General features: G+C 43.6%; 1 protein-coding gene across 4 annotated transcripts in view; it reads left to right on the top strand.

Annotated features, from left to right (window-relative positions):
- Positions 1-17,275, top strand: part of pibf1 (progesterone immunomodulatory binding factor 1) — a 200,515-nt gene that overhangs the window by 157,766 nt on the left and 25,474 nt on the right. For 2 of the 4 annotated variants that reach the window (XM_059970445.1, XM_059970449.1), the window contains one exon: positions 8,403-8,691. The exons of 1 other annotated variant lie outside the window; for it this stretch is intronic. In XM_059970445.1, the coding sequence (XP_059826428.1) occupies positions 8,403-8,627 (225 nt within the window). In that variant the 3' untranslated portion in view covers positions 8,628-8,691. Of the gene's footprint in view, positions 1-7,522; positions 8,692-17,275 lie in introns of those variants that run through there. One more of the 4 variants, XM_059970446.1, reaches the window with a different exon arrangement.

The raw sequence follows: 17,275 nt of genomic DNA, 5'->3' as shown, positions 1-17,275 counted from the left end.
GATTACTAAAGACGGGGCAACCCCTCTGCCCGCTAAGGTAGATACAGTCCGCCTCTTTCCCCGACCCACTACGATCAAAGGCCTTCAGGAATTCATAGGTATGGTCAATTTCTACCGCCGCTTCGTCCCTTCAGCTGCCCGGATCATGCGCCCCCTGTTCGCCCTGATGTCGGGTCTGAGCAAGGACATTACCTGGGACGAGGAGTCCGCCGCCGCTTTCGTTCAAACGAAGGAAGCTTTGGCGAATGCTGCATTGCTAGTACATCCCAGAATGGACGCCCCTACCGCCCTCACAGTGGACGCATCAAACACGGCAGTCGGTGGGGTGCTGGAGCAACTCATCGCAGGTCGCTGGCAACCCCTGGCGTTTTTCAGCAAACACCTGCGACCACCCGAGCTCAAATACAGTGCTTTCGACCGGGAACTGTTGGCGCTCTACCTGGCAATCCGGCATTTCAGGTACTTCCTAGAAGGTCGGCCCTTCACCGCGTTCACGGACCACAAACTGCTTACCTTTGCGTTTACGAAAGTGTCCGACCCCTGGTCGTCCCGCCAGCAACGCCACCTGTCCTACATCTCAGAATACACGACGGATGTCCGGCACGTCTCGGGTAAGGACAATGTCGTGGCGGATGCGCTCTCTCGCCCTACCGTTCATGCCCTTTCCCAAGGGGTAGACTTTGAGGCACTGGCAGAGGCGCAGCAGGCGGATGAGGAGATTCCGAGTTACAGAACCGCAGTCTCCAGTTTGCAGCTCCAGGACCTCCTCGTGGGCCCGGGTGAGAGGACCCTACTCTGTGACGTCGCCACCGGCCAGCCCCGTCCCGTCGTCCCGACAGCCTGGCGGCGCCACGTTTTCAACTCCATTCATAACTTGGCGCATCCCTCCATCCGGACAACTGTCCGGATGGTTTCCAGCAGGTTCGTTTGGCACGGACTCCGCAAACAGGTCAGTGAATGGGCCAAAACGTGCATGCACTGCCAGATGGCCAAGGTGCAGCGGCACACCAAAGCCCCACCGCAGCAGTTCCATCCCGCCCACCAGCGTTACGACCACATTCATGTGGATATTGTGGGCCCCCTGCCAGTGTCGGCACCTCCTGACTATTGTGGACCGGTTCACAAGATGTCCAGAGGCAGTCCCGCTCACCGACACCACCTCCAAATCTTGCGCCAGAGTCCTGATCGCCACCTGGATATCTCGCTTTGGTGTACCAGCCCACATTACCTCCGACAGAGGCGCCCAGTTCAACTCCAGCCTGTGGTCAGCTATGGCCAGCCTTTTGGGGACTCAGCTGCACCACACCACTGCCTACCACACACAATCGAACGGGCTAGTGGAGTGTTTCCACCGTCACCTGAAGTCGGCCCTCATGGCCCGCCTGCGAGGAGCCAACTGGGCGGACGAGCTTCCCTGGGTCCTACTCGGCACCCGCACAGCGCCCAAGGACGACCTGCACGCCTCGTCGGCCGAGTTGGTATACGGCGTGCCCCTGGTCGTCCCCGGGGAGTTCCTACCAGCCCCAAGGGGGCAAGAGGAAGATCCCGCAGCAGTCCTGGGCAGACTACGCGAGAAGCTCGGTAACCTGGCCCCCATACCCACTTCACAGCACGGGCAGCACCCGACCTGCGTACCCAAAGACCTACAGAACTGTAAGTTTGTGTTTGTACGAAGGGGCGGGCATCGGCCACCGCTGCAGCGGCCATACGAGGGGCCGTTTATGGTGCTCCAGAACAACGGGTCCACGTTCGTGCTGGACGTTGGGGGGAAAGAGGAGGTTTTCACGGTGGACCGCCTCAAACCGGCCCATGTGGACCTGGCGCAACCGTCCGAGTTTCCGGCACCTCGGCGCAGAGGCCGCCCTCCCAAGCAGGTTCTGGCCCAGACTGTGGACATTGGGGGGTGTATCACCGGTTCTGGGGGGGGGTTATGTGGCGACCCATTTCCTGGCACATCCGAACCGACTCACAATTAGATAGCCTACGGGGGTTTGTGAGCACAGAGCTTTGGAGCCTCTGCGCCATGGGGGGCAGGTTGAGGGAGGCTTAAAAGTGAGGCTGAAGATTTCGAATAAAGTTTTTTCCTTCGACTGCAGTTACCGACTCCGTGTCGTAATTTTAGCGCTGCGTGTAGTACACCGCTACAGGATGATGATTTTTAAAAATTTATTAAGGATCAGATAGCCTTTTATTTTAACACTAATACATCACCTGAAGTGTCATCCCAAATTGTCTGGGATGCCATGAAAGCATATCTGAGGGGTCAAATAATCTCTTACACAGCAAATCTTAACAGAAGATCCTGTGCAGATCGATTAGACCTCATTAACCAGATTAAAGAATTGGATCAACTATATGCTCAAACTAAGAACCCTGAACTATACAAGAAGCGAGTTGAACTCCAAACTAAATTTAATCTTCTGTCTACTCAACCTGTAGAACGCCAACTTCTCGAAAGGAAGAGTCGCTTTTACATTCATGGGGATAAGTCTGGTAAATTTCTAGCCAATCAGTTGAGGCGTTCCAAAGCCAAACAACATATTACAAAGATCCGGAAGGAGAACGGAGACTTTACATCGGATCATTTAGAAATTAATGACACATTTAAAAATTTTTATTCTCAGCTTTATTCCTCTGAATCTTTGAATGACAATATCTCTATTGATCAATTTTTAAAGAATCTGAATATTCCTTCACTTCCATCTGATTTAAAAGCCAAACTTAATGCACCTATATCATCAGAAGAAATATCTTTTGCAATTTTTGCACTGTCCTCAGGGAAATCTCCTGGACCTGATAGGTTCCCTGTAGAATTTTATAAATCATTCTCTTCACTTCTTTCTCCTCAGTTACTTTCTGTACTATCTGACTCATTTAATTACGGCAAATTGCCACCTTCTTTCAATGAGGCATCTATCATTCTTCTATTAAAAAAGGGCAAAGACCCAACAGAGTGTTCCTCGTATAGGCCGATTTCTTTGCTCAATGTTGATGTAAAGATCTTAGGTAAAGTTTTGGCTCATAGATTAGAAACCGTTATTCCCTCCATTATCTCTGATGACCAATCAGGTTTTATTAAAAACCATCTCCCTTTTTTTAACATTCGGTGTTTATTTAATATCTTATACTCACCTCCAACTGGGATTCCTGAATGTGTTATTTCCCTTGATGCGGAGAAAGCATTTGATCATATAGAGTGGAACTACCTTTTCACAGTCTTAGAAAAATTTGACCTTGGTCAAAGTTTCATCTCTTGGATCAAATTGCTGTACCTGTGTCCTACTGCTTCTGTTCTAACTAATTTTCAGAAATCCCAGGTATTTAATCTCAAACGTGGCACCCATCAGGGATGCCCCTTAGTCCCTTTCTCTTTGATTTGGCTATAGAACCTTTGGCGATAGCATTTCGGAATTGTCCTGAATTGACCGGGATTTGGAGAGGGGGTGTTGAGCATAAAGTTTCTCTCTATGCTGATGACTTACTACTCTTTCTCTCAAATCCATCTACATCCTTACCTCTAATGTCTTCACTTCTTGACCAGTTTAGCCAGATCTCTGGCTATAAACTTAATTTACATAAGAGTGAACTTTTCTCAATTAATAAAGAAGCACAAGAGCTAACATTTCGTGATCTCCCTTTTAAAGTAGTCCACAATCAATTTACTTATCTTGGAATTACAGTCACAAGGAAGTTTAAAGATCTCTTTCGTGAAAACTTTGCCAATCTTTCATATACTATAAAACAGTCTGGTACAATGGTCACCTCTATCTATGTCTTTGGTAGGTCGTATTAATGTTGTTAAAATGTATGTTCTCCACAAATTTTTATACTTATTTCAATCTATCCCAATTTTTATTCCTAAATCCTTTTTTGATTCCTTAGACTCTATTATTTTGTCATATCTGTGGAAGAATAAGCGCTCTAGAATTAATAAAATCCATCTCCAAAAATCTAAAAAAGAGGGTGGCATGGCTTTACCTAACTTTCGTTTATATTATTGGGCAGCTAATATACGCTATGCTACCTTTTGGTCTTTCTTCCATGGCCAACCCGAGTGCCCTAATTGGGTGGCAATGGAGTTGAGCTCTTCTAAAGAATTATCTATCTCTGCACTTCTTGGCTCTGCACTCCCTAGTAGTCTGCCCAGATTAATAGCTAATCCTCTTGTTAGACATACTTTGCGTATATGGGCTCAGTTTAGGAAATGCTATGGTTTCCATGGTTTTTCCGTTTCCAGCCCTGTCGTACATAATCACCTTTTTTCACCTACTACATACAATTCAGCATTCCATGTTTGGTATAGGAAGGGCATTAGACATTTTGAAGATCTTTTTATTGATAATCGCTTCGCTTCTTTTCACCAGCTCTCTGTTAAGTTCAATCTGCCCAATGCTCATTTTTTTAGATATCTCCAAATTAGACACTTTATTGCTCCTTTAATTCCTAACTTTCCTGAAATGCCTGCGAAAAATGATATGGACTTATTTCTTTCCATTAATCCACTAGGTAAAGGTTTAATATCAATTATTCGAGATAAATTAGCAGCCTTATGACGGGCCCCCTGTGGATAAAATTAAAATGGCCTGGGAGCAGGATTTAAATACCTCCTTATCTGATGAGAGCTGGGACTCGATTCTCAAATCGGTTAACTCAACCTCTCTCTGTGCTCGCCATTGCCTTTTACAGTTTAAGATTGTTCATAGAGCCCATATGTCTAAATCTAAACTCTCGATTCTACCCTAACATTAGCCCGCTCTGTGATAAATGCAAGAGGGGTGAGGCCTCTCTCATCCATATGTATTGGTTCTGTCCTAGCTTGGAGAAATTTTGGAAAGATGTCTTCACTACTTTATCGTATATTCTGAATCAGCACCTAGAACCAAACCCCTTAATTGCTTTGTTCGGTTTCTGGGGCGAGACAGATTTAAGTCTGAGTCCGACCAAATGCCGAATATTATCCTTTGCTTCTCTCCTGGCTAGACGCTTGATCCTCCTTAGATGGAGAGATGTTGCCCCGCCCACTCATGCTCAATGGCTTAATGACATTATGGCCTGCTTGGACCTCGAAAAAATTCATTATTCAGTTCTTAATTCGGATCTAAAGTTCTATAAGGTCTGGGGACCTTTTATCGAGTACTTTCATAACCTTCCTCTTGACTAGGGTTTTTTTTTTCCCTCTCTTTTCGGTCCCTTGCTTTCAGCTCCTTCTTTTTTCTGATAGTAGGCATTATTATCCTCTGTTGCTAGGTGTATTCACAGTCTGGGGGTTTGATTGTCCTGATTTATATTCTCTATATTGTGTTGTGGTTGGTCTGGAGTTTTTTTGTGTGTTGTGGGGTTTGGGAAGGATACTAAGTTTACTTGTCTTCAATTTAGGTGCTTTTTTTTTAAATTCTCTTTCTTTGTAGCACATTGTCATTGTATGCTTAATTTTGCACTGTATTAATGTTCCTCATTGTGATTTGTTTTTTTTAATTTGTAAAATGTATAGAAAAACTAATTTAAAAATTTAAAAAAAAACTGTTGATGTTGGTAGCAGCACATCTAGGTGAGCAGAAGCAGAAGTTGGAGAAAGGAGGTCTTCTATATGCCTCATTTCACGCAATCACCAGGCGGCCGGGGATTTGGCCCTGGGCTCTTCCCTCTTCACTCGCAATGACTGAGGGAGTCTTTGTTAGTTTCTTTTCCTCTGCTTAATAATTTGCTTAAATTCAGCAAGTCGCCACATCTGATCCAAGGTTGTAGGCAGAAGAGTACAGAGCACAAGTCAGGTGACACCGGAGGGTAGTGCTTGACTGCCGGCAGGCAGGCGAGAAGGCAAACCGACCCATTTTTTTACAAAATTTCTTTATTACAAATATCGGTGCTATGCAATATATACAAAACAGTGACTAACACAATTACATCATTACATATGGACAATACACATTAAACAAAAATATTCCCATCTCTATCAAAGATGGCATTTACACCCCGTGGAGCCCAATGGTCCCGGAGCGCCTCTAAAGTGGCTGTGGACTGCACATGTTCCTTTTCAATATTTACCCAAGCACAAACATACCCTCTAAACATTGCCAGGCAGTCTGACCACACAGATCCTCCCACCACCTGTTTCCAAGACCCACAGATGGCTGTTTTCGCCAGCACCAGGAGCAAGTTAACAAGGACATCCTCATCCCTCCAGTTCCCTCCTCCTCACTGGATGACCATATATGAATAGGGTGTGGCTAAAGTGCAACCAAAAGGCGAGAAGCAGCCCACACAAATACGCAAAAAGGGGCTGCAGCCTTGCACACTCCAGGTACATGTGGTACATGGTCTCCTCTAGCCCACAGAAGTGACATGCAGGTGGGAGATCCATGTACAAACTAAAGAACTTATTGCAGGGCACCGCTAAATGCAGCACCCTCCAGCCGAGATCCACCAGGTGAATAGGAAGAACTCCCTTGTAAAGGGTCTTCCAAGGGACCTCCAGGTGGAAAGACTGACCGCCTTGGCATGTCGAGACGGTGGACAAGGGCAAGGAAGTGGAGGGTGTGGAGCAGCAGCCCTTACAGATAACTCCTACTTGCATCCCTGAATGGGCTTGTGGGAGTGGAGGAGAGACAGCTCAAGTTGTGTGGACTCGGCTCTTGGATAAGCTTGCAGGGCCTGGACCCAACAAGCAGCTCAGCCTGAGTCGGTCCACACTATGTCAGGGATAAGGTAAGAAGGGGAGGAGGGGCATCCAATCCAAAATCAGGTGGAGGAACAACACCTTATATACCGGCTGGGTAGCCTCCAACCTGATGGCATGAACATTGACCTCTAACTTCTGTTAATGCCCCTCCTCCCCTTCTTACCCCATCCCTGACATAATTAGTTGTTTGCCTGTTCTCCATCTCCCTCTGGTGCTTCCCCCCCCCCCCCGACCTTTCTTTCTCCTGAGGCTTCCCGTCCCATGATCCTTTCCCTTCTCCAACTCTGTTTCACTTTCGCAAATCACCTTTCCAGCTCTTAGCTTCATCCCACCCCCTCCGGTCTTCTCCTATCATTCCACATTTCCCCCTCCCCCCAATACTTTCAAATCTCTTACTATCTTTCCTTTCGGTTAGTCCTGACAAAGGGTCTCGGCCGGAAACGTCGACAGCGCTTCTCCCTATAGATGCTGCCTTGGCCTGCTGTGTTCCACCAACATTTTGTGTGTGTTGTTGTCTAACCCATACATCTTTGGATTGTGGGAGAAAATCCACACGATCACAGAGAGAACGTACAAAGTCCTTATAGGCAGCAGCAGAAATTGAAGCCATAATTGTTGTTTGCTGGCATTGTGAAGTTGAGCGCTAACAGCTACACAAATTTTAACATGGTATAAAGCCATGGGGTCCTTGAAAATGAATTTTGGAACTGCAATTATTAGCTGATCGGACTCTTGACAAAAAAATCATTTGCAGTAAGTCCTCTTGGATTCAACAATCCCTTAAATTTTATCCTAGGGTATCACTTTATAGAAAATGACTTCTACTTTCTTTTTACTTTGCAGACAAACAGAGAATGTCCAGCCTGGTACACAAAGCTGAAGCAAAAAAGTACCTGATTTTTTTGAAGTAATGTTTAAACAATTAAGCATTGTGCATTTTATTATCCTATTGATTTTCTGTGACACAACCTCAAAATCAAAGATGCATTTTTCTGACTTGAGTGCCGTGAATCTAATTATATGTTGTTTTTGAACCACTAAGAGCACATTTACAGTAAATGTCCACTCTAACCTGCATTTGTGGTGTAAATGTATTCTGAATCTGGAGTCATTGCCTGCTTGACACCACAAGGAATTAATGTGAACATGATCTATGATTTCTCTTTGCTGTATACCTAGTTCAAGCCTTAAAACTCAAATTACCTTGTGCAAGAATAGTACCAAGGTAATGTCTAAACCACTTTGTCCAAACATTACATTTGTAGTGTAAATTGACCCGTCTGTACAACTGTAGGAGAAATAAGTTGTCAGTGATGTTGATGTGCAGTAATTTTATTACTATAATGGATAACTAAGTTATATTTACAATCTTGTACACATATTTGAAAAAAAAATTATAGTTTTTCATGTAATTTATAACTGGTTGCTATTTTACACATGCAATGCTTTAACAGCTAATTTATTTGTAATAGGTATAGTTAATGGATTAGTATTGTGCTAATCCTTTTATATTATGATAATGTTTTCTCATGTTCAACAGCTATAGAAGAGCACAGATTAATATTCCAAGCTACAATATTACTTATAATATTTTGCTAGGTATTTCAGATTGTATTATTGTATGTGAGATGAATTTCAGGTGCTTTTATTTGTACATGGTATTGTTTAACCTATTAGACACTTCATATTAAAATGTTTCATGTTTTTATATCTCTCCTTTCAGTTAGTCCTGACGAAGGGTCTCGGCCCGAAACGTCGACAGTGCTTCTTCCTATACATGCTGCCTGGCCTGCTGTGTTCCACCAGCATTTTGTGCATGTTTTTATATGCAAGTTTTCTGACTGTTTCCCCTTTATTGCAGTTTCACACATTCCTGTCAGTTTCTCTTCATATCTTTCATAATTTTTCAATTCACCCTGTAATCTTCTGTTTAATTAATCATTACTAGTTTAATTATTAAACTCAAGAATCAGTTCTCTGTCCATCAATTGAGTATAAGCATCTTACTGATGTCTACACCCTATGAACTTGAAAAATTTTCAATAAAAGATTTTGAAAATAAACAGAAATTACTGTAAAATAGTGGGTAGCGTTACAGAGAAAGAGACTGAACAGTGTAGGTTTCGTTTTTAAGCAAACTCAATGCCAGAATGAAACAAAAGATGGTGTTCCTTATCAGTAACAATGTGAAAATTGACAAGAATATTTTTAGTATGGCTAACTGCCAGAACCACCAAGCTTGGGTTACTCCTAACTTTTCCAGGTATAAAATTCACCACCTCTAGCTGAGAAGAGCCCACCAAGATGGAGCAGGCTATGTACTTTGAACAGATCTTAGACACTGACTCAAAACACCACCTGCTTCTGTCAATTCACTGTTGCCGAGTGTTTTTGGAACAGCTTATTTTTATTAAAGAAATTTCAAAGCTTTGCAAATGATAGGAAAATGTGCAGAAGACAAAAGTAAAACCACAAAACATCTGAAAATTATAAAGTAAGTAGCTGTTGCTCCTTCTTCACTAGGCTGGTGACTTCATTCATGTGCATTGAGTCACAGTTATTTTAGTCAATCTGTGGGCTGTTTGAGATCCCGCAAGAAATGTTTGTAAGCATAATTGCACATTTATTTTTTCACAATACCATCAAATTTCTTTGTCATTTGTAATCAGATGATGACTATGATTCGGGCACTGAATCCCTGCAATGTATTCGCTTTATCTTGCTTTTTTAACTGAGGGGTATAATTAGGCCCCTGATGGAGGTCCTTCGATTGACAGAAATGATCAACATTGTTACAGTGCCTTAACTCTTCTGCCTCTGCCCTTTTGGCGCTCATACCCAAGGGAATTTTCCATGATTCTGTCAAAGAGGAAGAGCTGCTATCATCAGTTAGATGTGATTGCAACTATGAAATAAAACAGGAAAATGTGGTAGATACTGGAAATTTGGAAAAAATTGATGCCATGATATAGGACAATTTAGCCCATGAAGTCTCCTCTACCCTTTAAATATGACTGATTTAGTTTCCTTCTCAACCCCATTCTCCTGTCTTCTCTCCATAACCTTTGACGTCCATACTAATCAAGAGCCCATCAACCTCTGCTTTAAGTATAGTATACTCTATGTCTTGGCCTCTACAGGTGTCTGTAGAAATGAATTCCACAGATTCACCTCCCTCTGGTAAAGAAATTCCTTCTCATCTCGGTTCCAAAGATACATTGTTCTATTCTAAAGCTGTGCCTCTGGCCCTAGACTGTCCCACAATTGGAAACATCCTCTCTATATTCACCTTTCAATACTTGGTTAATTTCACTGAGATTTTTCCCCACACCCCATTCTTCTATACTCCAGTGAGTACAGGCCCAGAACCATTAAACATTTCTCATACATTAACCTTTTCATTCCTGGAACCACTTTTGCAAGCCTCCTCCAGACCCATTCCAATGCCAACACATCCTTTCTTAGATATGGGGTCAAAACTGCTCACAGTATTCCAACTGTTGTCTGACCAATGCTTTAAGAACCTTCAGTATTACAGCCTTGCTTTTATGTTCTAGTCCTCTTTAAATGAATGCTAATGTTGCATTTACCTTCCTTACTACTGACTCAACATGCAAGTTAAACCTTTTGGGAGTACTGTGAACTGTACTGGGAGCAGTAGAACTGTGAACCTCAGGTTTCTGAATATCCTCCCCATTTAGAAAGCAGTCTGTTCCTTCATTTCACCTCCTAAAGTGCATGACCATACAGTTCCTACACTGTATTCCATCTGCCACTTCTTTGCCTATTCTTCTAATCTGTCCAAGTCCTTCTACAGACTCACTGCTTCCTCAACACTACTTGATCCTTGACCTATCTTTATATCATCTGCAAGTTTGGATACAGAGCCATTAATACTGTCACCCAGATCATGAACATATAATGTGAAAAGAAGTGGACCTTGTGGAACACCAGTCACTGGTAGCCAACCAGAAAAGGCTCTGTTTGTTCCCACTCTTTGCCTTTGCTAGTCAGCCAATCTTCTGTCCATGCTAGTATCTTTTTTGTAATACCCTGTGCTCTTGTTTAGCAGCCTCATGTGCAGCACCTTCTCAAAGGCCTTCTCAAAACCTAAATAAACCTTTAATGCCTGTCCTTTGTCTATCCTGCCTGTTATTTCCTCAAAGAATTCCAAAAGATTTGTCTGGCAAGATTTACCCTTCTGGAAGCCATGCTGAAACCTCATCCTTAATAATGGACTGTAACATGTTGCCATCCAAAATGCTGGGAACACTAAGGTAGTCCTTTGAAGAGAGAGAGTCAACAGCTCTGGTTAATTTTTAGTGGATTTCAGTTTTCAGCTGTCAAATAAGTAATTTTACTTTCATGACTAGGTGTTTTGAGAATGTGCACTGCACATTCTCAAAATTCAAAGTAAATTTATTATGAAATTACATATATGTCACCATCAACTACCCTGAGATTCATTTCCTTGCCGGCAATATGCTTTCTATTCTTTCTCCAGATTTTCAAGTTATTGTCCTTAAACTGAAATGTTAACTTCGTTTCACTTTCCATACATGGTGCCTGACACCCTGAGTGTTCTCAGCAATTTCACTTTTTATTATGGATTTTCAGAGCCTGCTTACTTTTTACTTTCATTGATGATGTGTAACTTGATCAGCTTATGCAGGTAAGAAATGAGTAATCAGTCCTATTGTTAGGTTTGCTCATTGTGTGACATGGTGTATGGGGCAATCTTGGTTTTTCCATGACTAAGATTGTCCTTGGCAAATTCTGTACACAAGTAGTTAGCCATTGCCATCTTCTGGGCAGTGTCTTTACAAGACAGGTGACCCCAGATATTATAAGTACTCTTCAGAAACTGTCTACCTGGCATCAGTGGTTACAAAACCAGGATTTGTGATATGCACTAGCTGCTCCCAAGGCTTCACATGACCCTAATCAGTGGGCTCAGCGGGTGCTGCAACTTGCCCAAGGGTGACCTGCAAGCTAGTAGACAGAAGGAGCACCTTACACCTCTTTTGGTAGGGATGTATCTCCATCCCACCACACATTACAGCATTGACAAAATATATATGTTTTGGTTGCCTGAATACGTTTACTGCAAACAGGAGCCAGATTCAGACTTCTGTGGAATGTATCCCTGGTAACTATTACAAGAATCAAGCCCTCCTGTAGATTCTCTGGAGCCAAGGGTAATTTCTTTGTCCTAAGTTTCTGCAATTGGAGACAAGGTACTTTCACGCATTTGTATCTAGCACCTATTATAAGGCTGTCAGGATAAATGCTGGTATATTGCACCTTTTGTCTGATAAAAGCTTCTTAATCTCAGCACTCAAGTAGTATTCATGTGGAGGAATCTACAAAGTCTGGTGCTAGGGACACTGCTCACAATACTTCAAACAGGGAAATAGACCTGGCCAATTTCCAATCATGGGGCCTGTGATTAGAGACTGATGATGAAATGAAACTTAACCTAATTATAAGTACTTTCAGAAATACCAAGAGACTTTAAATTCAAATCTTTTGTTTTATTTTTGCATACCATGTTCAAAATGGTGCAATGAAGTTAAATTTGCTTTGTAAAGTGTGCATAAAAATAAGATAGCACAGATAAATGTCTGCTTGGAGACATGGTGTAGGAATGGAAGGTGTTAGATTCTTGGAGCAATGTGACCAGATCTAAGGAGGTAGGACCTAATTAGACCAGGTGGATTGCATCTCAAAAGAGCTGGAATCAAAATCGAAGACAAGTTTCACACACAAAATGCTGGTGGAACACAGCAGGCCAGGCAGCATCCATAGGAAGAAGTACAGTCAACGTTTCAGGCCGAGACCCTTCGAGCCTGCGGGCTCCACCACTAGCAGGCATGAACTTTGGATCTTGGCGGCCCCTGCAAACCAGGGCATATTCAAAACCCAGACTCCAGCACCATCGAGGCGGGTTCCAACAACCATGGACACCTTTAAAGTGATTGCATAGCCTCCAGCCTTGAACTCCAGGCCGGGTCTTCACGTGCTGCAATTGTCACTCCCATCACCACTCTGCAATCCCCTCTCCCTCAGATCCCATTGTCAGCTCCTGGGCCCTCGGAGGCTTCATCTTCTTCTCACCCCAACCCTCCCCTCTCCACTGACACTACCAACCTCCCTCCCCCCAGCCCCCCAGATCCTAGCTCTCATCCGTGCCAGGTCTTTACCATCCACTCTGACCTTCAGCTCTCTGAGGCAGAGCACTCTGTCCTCAGTAAGGGACTTACCTGTTGTCCGGAGTCCTGACGAAGAGTGTCAGCCTGAAACGTTGACTGTACTTCTTCCTATGGATGCTGCCTGGCCTGCTGCGTTCCACCAGTATTTTGTGTATGTTGCTTGAATTTCCAGCATCTGCAGATTTCCTTGTGTTTGTGTTCGAAGACAAGTCTATTTGGACAGGTGCACTGAGAAACATGACATTACACAATCAGCATTCATAAGAAATACATAAATTATTACACCTTTTGTACAAGAAAATATAATCGGGAAAAATACCCATTTTAATGCAAAGGGATCAAAGTCATAGTATTGCTAAACTGTTCTGAGTCGCATTGTGCCATTTGGTTCAAGAATTTAATGGTTGAAGGGAAGTAGTTGTTAGATCAGAATCAGATTTATTATCACCAGCATGTGACGTGAAATTTGTTAATTTAGCAGCAGCAGTTCAATGCAATACATAATCTAGCAGAGAGAAAAAAAATAAGAATTACAGTATACATATATTGAATAGATTTTTTTAAAGTGCAAAAAAACAGAAATATTGTATATTTTTTTAAAAGTGAGATAGTGTCCAAGGTTTCAATGTCCATTTAGGAATTGGATGGCAGAGAGGAAGAAGCTGTTCCTGAATCTGTGTGTGTGTGCCTTCAGGCTTCTATATCTCCTACCTGATGGTAACAGTGAGAAAAGAGCATGCCCTGGGCGCTGGAGGTCCTTAGTAAGGGACGCTACTTTTCTGAGACACCACTCCTTGAAGATGTCCTGTGTACTTTGTAGGCTAGTACCTAAGATGGAGCTAACTAGATTTAAACCCAATGCAGCTTTCTTCGCCACCCTCCCCATACCAGACAGTGATGCAGCCTGTGAGAATGCTCTTCACGGTACAACTATAGAAGTTTTTTGAGTGTATTTGTTGACATGACAAACCTCTTCAAGCTCCCAATGAAGGATCGCTGCTGTCTTGCCTTCTTTATAACTACATCAATATGTTGGGACCAGATTAGATTCTCAGAGATCTTGACACTCAGGAACTTGAAATTGCTCACTCACTCCATTTCTGACCCCTCTATGAGGATTGGTATGTGTTCCTTCATCTTACCCTTCCTGAAGTCCCCAATCAGCTCTTTTGTCTTATTGACATTAAGTGCCAGGTTGTTGCTGCGGCACCATTCCACTAGTTGGCATATCTCACTCCTGTACAACCTCTCGTCATTACCTGAGATTCTACCAACAATGGGTGTATCATCATCAGATTTATAGATCGTATTTGAGCTATGCCTAGCCACACAGTCATGTGTATATAGAGAGTAGAGCGGTGATCTAAGCACACACCCCTGAAGTGCACCAGTGTTGATCATCAGTGAGGAGGATATGTTATCACCAATCCGCACAGATTGTGGTCTTCTAGTTAGGAAGTTGAGGATCCAATTGCAGAGGGAGGTACAGAGGCCCAGGTTCTGCAACTTCTCAATCAAGATTGTGGGAATGATGATATTAGATGCTGAGCTATAGTCGACGAACAGCATCCTGACGTAGGTGTTAGTGTTATCCAGGTGGTCTAAAACTGTGTGGAGAGCCATTGAGATTGTGTCTGCCGTTGACCTATTGTGGTGATAGGCAAATTGCAATGGGTCCAGGTCCTTGCTGAGGCAAGAGTTCTGTCTAGTCATGACCAACCTCTCAAAGCATTTCATCACTCTGGATGTGAGTGCTACCGAAAGATAGTCATTGAGGCAGTCCACATTATTCTTCTTAGGCATTGGTATAATTGGTGCCCTTTTGAAGCAAGTGGGAACTTCTGTCCATGGCAGTAAGAGGTTGAAAATCCCCTTGAATACTCCCACTAGTTGGATAGCACAGGTTTTCAGAGCCTTACCAGGTACTTCATTGAGACTTTCCACCTCTAACATTGGCCTCTGTGATGGAGATCACAGGGTCATCAGGTACAGCAGGGATCTTCACAGCTGTGGTTGCCATTCATGCTATTGGGTTTTGCTTTGTAGGAAGTAATGTCTTGCAGACACTGCCAGAGTTGCCATGCATCCGATGTCGCTTCCAACCTTGTTCAAAATTGTCTCTTCGCCCTTGAAATAGCCCTCCACAACTCATAACCTGGTTTTCTGCTGCAGGCCTAGGTTGCCAGACTTGAATGCCACAGATCTAGCCTTCTGCAGATGATGTATCTCCTGGTTCATCCATGGCTTTTGGTTTGGGAATGTACAGTAAGTCTTTGTGGGCACACACTCATCCATATAGGTTTTAATGGAGTCAGTAACAACTGCAGCATACTCATCCAGATTTGAAGGTGAATCCCTGAATACAATCCAGGCCACAGATTCAAAGCAGTCCTGTAAGTGTGCTTCCCTTGTCCATACCTTGGTTCTCACTACTGGTGCTGCAGTCTTCAGTCTCTGCCGATACTCAGGGGGTAGAAGTACAGCCAGATGATCAGACTTCCTGAAGTGAGGGCGAGGAATAGCATGGCAGGCATTCTTGATGGTGGTGTAGCAATGGTCCAGTATGTTGTTTCCTCTGGTGTTACAAGTGATCTGTTGATGCAGAACACAGAAGGCATTTAACAGGAATAGTCCTTTAGGCCCACAATATGTGTGCCACACTGATTAGAATCATTGGTGGCAGGGTAGAGATACATCTCTACCAAAGGAGGTGTAAGTTGCTCCTTCCCTCTGTTAACCTGCAGGGCACCCTTAGGCAAGGTGCAGCACCTGCTTAGCCTCTCCCCCCAATCTGGGTCACGTGAAGCCATGGGAGCAGGTGGTGAATGGTCCAGTGAGCAGCTGATGCATATCACAATTCCTGATCTTGCGACCACTCTCTGATTGTGGCCAGGCAGTCTCTGAAGAATATTGATAATGGTTGGGGGTCACCTGTCTACCTACACGACATCCATATCCTTCCACTTCCTTCACATTCTTGTGCCTATCTACTTCTTCAATGTCTTGGTTGTATTTGTCTCCACCAGCACCCCAGTCAAAACATCTCAGAGACTTACCGCTTTCTGTGTAAAAAATCAGAGCTCCTTTGAACTTGCCCTCTCACTTTAAATGTATGCCCTGTGGTATTAGATATAATATTTCAACCCTGTGAAAAAGGTGCTGGTTGTTTATCTGTGTCTCTCAGAATTCTATAACCCTCTAATAGATCTCCTGCCAGCAGCTGCTGCTCCAGAGACACAAACCAAGTTTGTGCAACCTCTCCTGAAATCATATACCATCTAATCCAAACAGCATCCAGGTAAACCTCTTTTGCACCCTCTTCAAAGACCTGACACCTTTTCTATAATGCAGTGACCAGAACTAAATGCAATACTCAGTTGTGACCTAACTAGAGACATATAAAGTTGCAACATACAGTAACTTCCTGACTCGAATTCATTTCTTTGACTAATACAGGCAATTATGCCATGTACTTTCCTTACCACCTATCAACCTGTGGAGCCAATTTCAGTGAGCTATGGACTTGGACTCCAAGATCCCTCTGCCTATCCGCACTATTAAACGTCTTGCCATTAACAATGTACTGTCTCTTTGCATTTGGGCTCCCAAAATGCAACACTTCACATTTGGCTGATTTCAAAGGTCCAGTTTAATGTCAGAGAAATGTATACAATATACATCCTGAAATGCTTTTTGTTTGCAAACATCCACAAAAACAGAGACGTGCCCCAAAGAACGAACGACAGTTAAACATGAGAACCCCAAAGCCCCCCTCAGCTCCCCTGCGCGTAAGCCATAGCGAGCAACAATCCCCCCTCCCCCCACCAGCAAAAGAAAGCAAGCATCGCACTCAAGCGTGAACAAGGCAAAAACAAAGACACAGACTTGCAGTTACCCCAAAAACTTGGTGTTTCACACTGTCATTCAACATACCACAGGCTTTCTCTCTCCCTAATAAGGAAGAGGGAGATGTCTCCATTTACCCAGTGAGCAGGGAGACATAACAAACAGCTCGCTGGTTTATGTTGTTAAAAGTCTGTTACGTCGCTTTTATCAGGCTCTGTGCCTGAAGATCTTTGGGCACACAGCAGAAGATTTTCCGACTGCCCTAACGACACACGGGTCTCCTGCCATGACACTGACCCTCAATCTGCCCGTCTCCAGAGCCCCGAGATCTTAGGCTTCTAAATATGAGCCAGACTCGCAGGCTGAACCCTTGGTGTGCCAAACAATGGCCAGTCCTGAAACCCCGAGAGCGGGTTCCATTCCTGCAAAGAACCAAAGTCAATGTGTAACTCCAGGTCAGGGTCATCAAAAGAACCCTGAGAGGGAAAAACAAGATATTAAAGATGGAAATAGAGCTGTTTCCAAAGATGCAAGCAAA

The sequence above is a fragment of the Hypanus sabinus genome, chromosome 5, assembly GCF_030144855.1.
Source record: "Hypanus sabinus isolate sHypSab1 chromosome 5, sHypSab1.hap1, whole genome shotgun sequence".
In the NCBI taxonomy this organism is placed as follows: Eukaryota; Metazoa; Chordata; class Chondrichthyes; order Myliobatiformes; family Dasyatidae; genus Hypanus; species Hypanus sabinus.
Note: the sequence above shows the minus strand (reverse complement) of the source record. Positions and strands in the feature narration are given on the sequence as shown.